The 4818-nt window shown below is 40.1% G+C and overlaps 1 protein-coding gene across 1 annotated transcript in view; it reads right to left on the reverse strand.

Moving 5' to 3' along the window:
- Positions 1-2419: 2419 nt before the first annotated feature.
- Positions 2420-4818, reverse strand: part of LOC107493343 (uncharacterized) — a 21518-nt gene continuing 19119 nt past the window's right edge. Inside the window, exon 2 of the mRNA XM_016114440.1 lies at positions 2420-2640. Within this exon, the coding sequence (XP_015969926.1) occupies positions 2420-2640 (221 nt within the window). The remainder of the gene's footprint in view (positions 2641-4818) is intronic.

Genomic DNA, 4818 nt, shown 5'->3' on the forward strand with positions numbered 1-4818 from the left:
GGCCTTTCGACCATGCCTAGACCTTGTTCTTATGTATTTTCAACGGTGGAGTTTCTACACACCATAGATTAAGGGTGTGGAGCTCTGTTGTTCCTCGAGTATTAATGCAATTACTACTGTTTTCTATTCAATTCATGCTTATTCTTATTCTAAGATATTCATTCGCACTTCAACCTGATGAATGTGATGATCCGTGACACTCATCACTATTCTTACTTATGAATGCGTGCCTGACAAATACTTCCGTTCTACCTGCGAAAGCTAGAGTGTGTATCTCTTGGATTCCTTAATCAGAATCTTCGTGGTATAAGCTAGAATCCATTGGCAACATTCTTGAGAATCTGGAAAGTCTAAACCTTGTCTGTGGTATTCCGAGTAGGATTCAGGGATTGAATGACTGTGACGAGCTTCAAACTCGTGACTGTAGGGCGTGGTGACATACGCAAAAGGATCAATGGCTCCTTTTCCTGCATGATCGAGAACCGACAGATGATTAGCCGTGCGGTGACAGCGCACCTGGACCATTTTCATTGAGAGTACAGACGGTAGCCATTGATAACGGTGATCCCCCAACATACTACTTGCCATGGAAAGGAGAAAGAATGATTGGATGAAAGCAGTAGGAAAGCAGAGATTCAGAAGGAACACATTATCTTCATGCGATTATCTGAAATTCCCACCAATGAATTAGATAAGTATTTCTATCTTTATTTTATGCTTTATTTATCTTTATATTTGAAAACCATTATAACCATTAGAATCCACCTGACTGAGATTTACAAGATGACCATAGCTTGCTTCATACCAACAATCTCCATGGGATCGACCCTTACTCACGTAAGGTTTATTACTTGGACGACCTAGTGCACTTGCTGGTTAGTTGTGCGAAGTTGTGAAGAAAGTGCTGAGATTATAAACGCGTATACCAAGTTGAGCGCCATTGTCAGAGATCACAATTTCGTGCACCAGTTATCATTGGTGGTGGCCACACCAAACTTAATCTCTGGGCTTACTATTCAAAATTAAACTTGTTAATTGTTTGTAAGCCTAGATTAACTAGGTGAGAGGCCACACCAAACTTAGCACTTTAGCTAGTTCTCGGCCCATTCACTCATCATTAGTTATGCATTCATCAAGTTGTAAATCCCAAATAAAATGAAATAAAAGAGTGTAAAAAAGATCTAACTATCAAAGCTAACATCAAACTTCCTAATCTATAATTGTAAACTAATCCTAATTACTGAAATTAAGCTATCTAATTCACAGAATTTAAACTACATCTAAGAAAAGCAATTAAATCAAAAAGGATAAAGTGTTGGGGTGCCTCCTAACTAGCGCTTCTTTATTGTCATTAGCTTGACATTCCTTCATCTTTAGCTGAGCTTGTAGCTCACTATCTGCTCCTCCAAGGAGCCTCCCAAGTAGTGTTTGAGTCTATGGCCATTGACAAAAAAAGTTCTCTGAGTCTTGTCTTCCATGAGCTCCACATGACCATAGGAAAACACTTTGAGTATGGTGAAAGGTCCTGACCATCGAGACTTAAGGTTTCCAGGGAAGAACTTGAGTCTCGAGTTGTAGAGTAACACTTTCTGCCCTTCAGTGAACTCTCTCCTTGCTATCTTTTGGTCATGCCACCATTTTGTATTTTCTTTGTAGATTTTTGCATTCTCATATGCTTGATTTCTAAACTCTTCCAGTTCATCGAGTTGCATTAATCTCTTTTCTCCAACAGCTTGCTCATCAAAATTCAGTAGTTTTAGGGCCCAAAAGGCTCTGTGCTCCAGTTCAACTGGTAAGTGGCAAGCCTTGCCAAATACTAGTTGGTATGGTGACATCCCAATGGGAGTCTTGAAGGCTGTCCTATAGGCCCATAGAGCATCATCTAGCTTCCTAGATCAGTCCTTTGCTGAACTTCCAACAGTTTTTTCAAGTATTCATTTCAACTCTCTGTTAGAGATCTCGGCTTGCCCATTGGTCTGTGGGTGGTATGAAGTTGCCACTTTGTGTTTGACTCCATATCTGAGAAGGAGTGCTTCCAATTGTTTGTTGCAGAAGTGTGACCCTCCATCACTAATGAGAGCTCTAGGAACTCCAAATCTGCTGAAGATATTCCTTCTCAAGAAGCTTATCACAACCTTGTTGTCATTTGTTGCAGTAGCTATGGCCTCTACCAATCTTGAAACATAATCAACAACCACTAATATGTAGCTATTTGAGTAGGAGGTTGGGAAGGGTCCCATAAAATCTATTCCCATACATCAAATAGTTCCAGCTCTAGTATGTATTGCCGTGGCATCTCATTCCTCTTAGTTAGATTACCAGCCCTTTGACATTCATCACACCTTGACACCATTTCCTTGGCATCCTTAAAAACTGTTGGCTAGTAAAATCCGGATTGGAGCACTTTTGCTGCTATCCTTTATCCACTGAAGTGACCTCCATATGCTGATCCATGGCACTGCCATAATACTTCCTGCCCTTCTTCATGGGATATACACCTTCTTAGGACACCATCATTACACTTTTTGAACAAATAGGGGTCATCCCAGATGTAGTGTTTGGCATCATTGATTAGCTTCCTCCTCATGTGCTTATTGATGTTAGTTGGTAGCTCCCCAATAGCCTTGAAGTTAGCTTTATCTGCGAACCAAGGGGCTAGTCAAATCATCATCAATTGTTCATCAGGGAAGCTTTCATTTACTACTACCTGCTGCATTTCTTCTTGTTGTGGAATCCTTGAGAGGTGGTCAGCTACTTTATTCTCTGCTCCGGTCCTATCTTTAATCTCAATATCAAATTCTTGGAGCAGCAAGATCCACCTTATTAGTATAGGCTTAGATTCTTGTTTGGTAAGCAAGTACTTGAGTGCTGCATGATCAGTGAACACAATTACTTTTGAGCCAATGAGATATGATCTAAACTTATCAAAAGCAAAAACTATGGCTAAAAGTTCTTTCTCTGTGGTGGTATAGTTCCTTTGATTCTCATTAAGGACCTTGATAGCATAGTAGATTACATGTACTAGCTTGTCTTTCCTCTGTCCTAAGACAGCACTAACAGCAAAATCAGATGCATCACACATTAGTTCAAAGGGGAGATCCCAACTTGGTGGTGCTATAATAGGTGCAGAGGACAGTCTCTTTTTGAGTTCATCAAAGGCTACCATGCATTCTCTATCAAAAATAAAAGGAGTATTTGAGACAAGTAGGTTGCTAAGGGGTTTTGCAATCTTTGAAAAATTTTTAATAAACCTCTTATAGAACCCAGCATGTCCTAAAAAGCTTCTGATTGCTTTGACATTGCAAGGTAGAGGTAGTTTTTCAATTACTTCCACTTTTGCTCTGTCTACTTCTATGCCATCTTTTGAAATCTTGTGACTAAGAACCACCCCTTCAGTCACCATAAAATGGCACCTCTCCCAGTTTAAAACCAGGTTGGTTTATTGACACCTTTTTAGCACAAGAGAAAGATGGTATAGGCAATCAGAATATGAGACCCCAAACACAGAGAAGTCATCCATAAATACTTCTATGAACTTCTCAATCATATCCAAAAAAATCGAGAGCATGCACCTTTGGAATGTTGTAGGTGCATTGCACAATCCAAAGGGCATTCTCCTATAAGCAAATACACCATATGGACAAGTAAATGAAGTTTTTTCCTGATCCTTAGGATCTACAACAATTTGGTTGTAGCCCGAGTATCCATCTAAGAAACAATAATACTCATGTCCTGCCAGTCTTTCAAGCATTTGGTCCATGAATGGTAGGGGAAAGTGATCCTTCCGGGAGGCTTCATTAAGTTTTCGGTAGTCAATGCACATACGCCATCCGGTCACGGTTCTTGTGGGTATCAATTCATTCTTCTCATTTGCCACAATAGTGATCCCTCCCTTCTTAGGAACTACTTGCATTGGGCTTACCCAAGGGCTGTCTGAGATGGGGTAGATCACCCCTGCTTGCTGATGAGCGGATAATTTATACACTTTTTGGTATTATTTTTAGGTAGTTTTTCGTAGGATCTAGCTACTTTTTGGGATGTTTTTATTAGTTTTTATGCAAAATTTATATTTCTGGACTTTACTATGAGTTTGTGTGTTTTTTACTGTGATTTCAGGTATTTTCTGGCTGAAATTGAGGGACCTGAGCAAAAATCTGATTCAGAGGCTGACAAATGACTGCATATGCTGTTGGATTCTGACCTCCCTGCACTCGAAGTGGATTTTCTGGAGCTACAGAACTTTAAATGGCGCGCTCTCAAGTTTTGCTCGAGTTTTGATGACGTAAACTGGCGTTCAAATGCCCCTTCTCTACCATATTCTGAAGTCAAAACAATAGAACTGGCATAAAAGTTGGAGTTAAACGCCCAATCTGGCACCAAAGCTGGCGTTTAACTCCAATAGAGGTCTCTACACGTGTAAAGCTCAATGCTCAGCCCAAGCACACACCAAGTGGACTCGTAAGTGGATTTCTACATCATTTACCTATTTCTATAAACCCTAGTAGCTAGTTTCATTATAAGTAGGACCTTTTGCTATTGTATTTTCATCTTTTGATCATCTTTTGATCTCTTGATCACATTTTGGGGGCTGGCCCCAAGGCCTTGCCTGAACCATGTTCTTATGTATTTTCAACGGCGGAGTTTCTACACACCATAGATTAAGGTGTGGAGCTCTGCTGTTCCTCGAGTATTAATGCAATTACTATTGTTCTTCTATTCAATTCAGCTTATTCTTGTTCTAAGATATTCACTCGCACTTCAACCTGATGAATGTGATGATCCGTGACACTCATCATCATTTTCACCTATGAACGCGTG

This window comes from Arachis duranensis, chromosome 6 (assembly GCF_000817695.3).
Source record: "Arachis duranensis cultivar V14167 chromosome 6, aradu.V14167.gnm2.J7QH, whole genome shotgun sequence".
Taxonomy (NCBI): Eukaryota; Viridiplantae; Streptophyta; class Magnoliopsida; order Fabales; family Fabaceae; genus Arachis; species Arachis duranensis.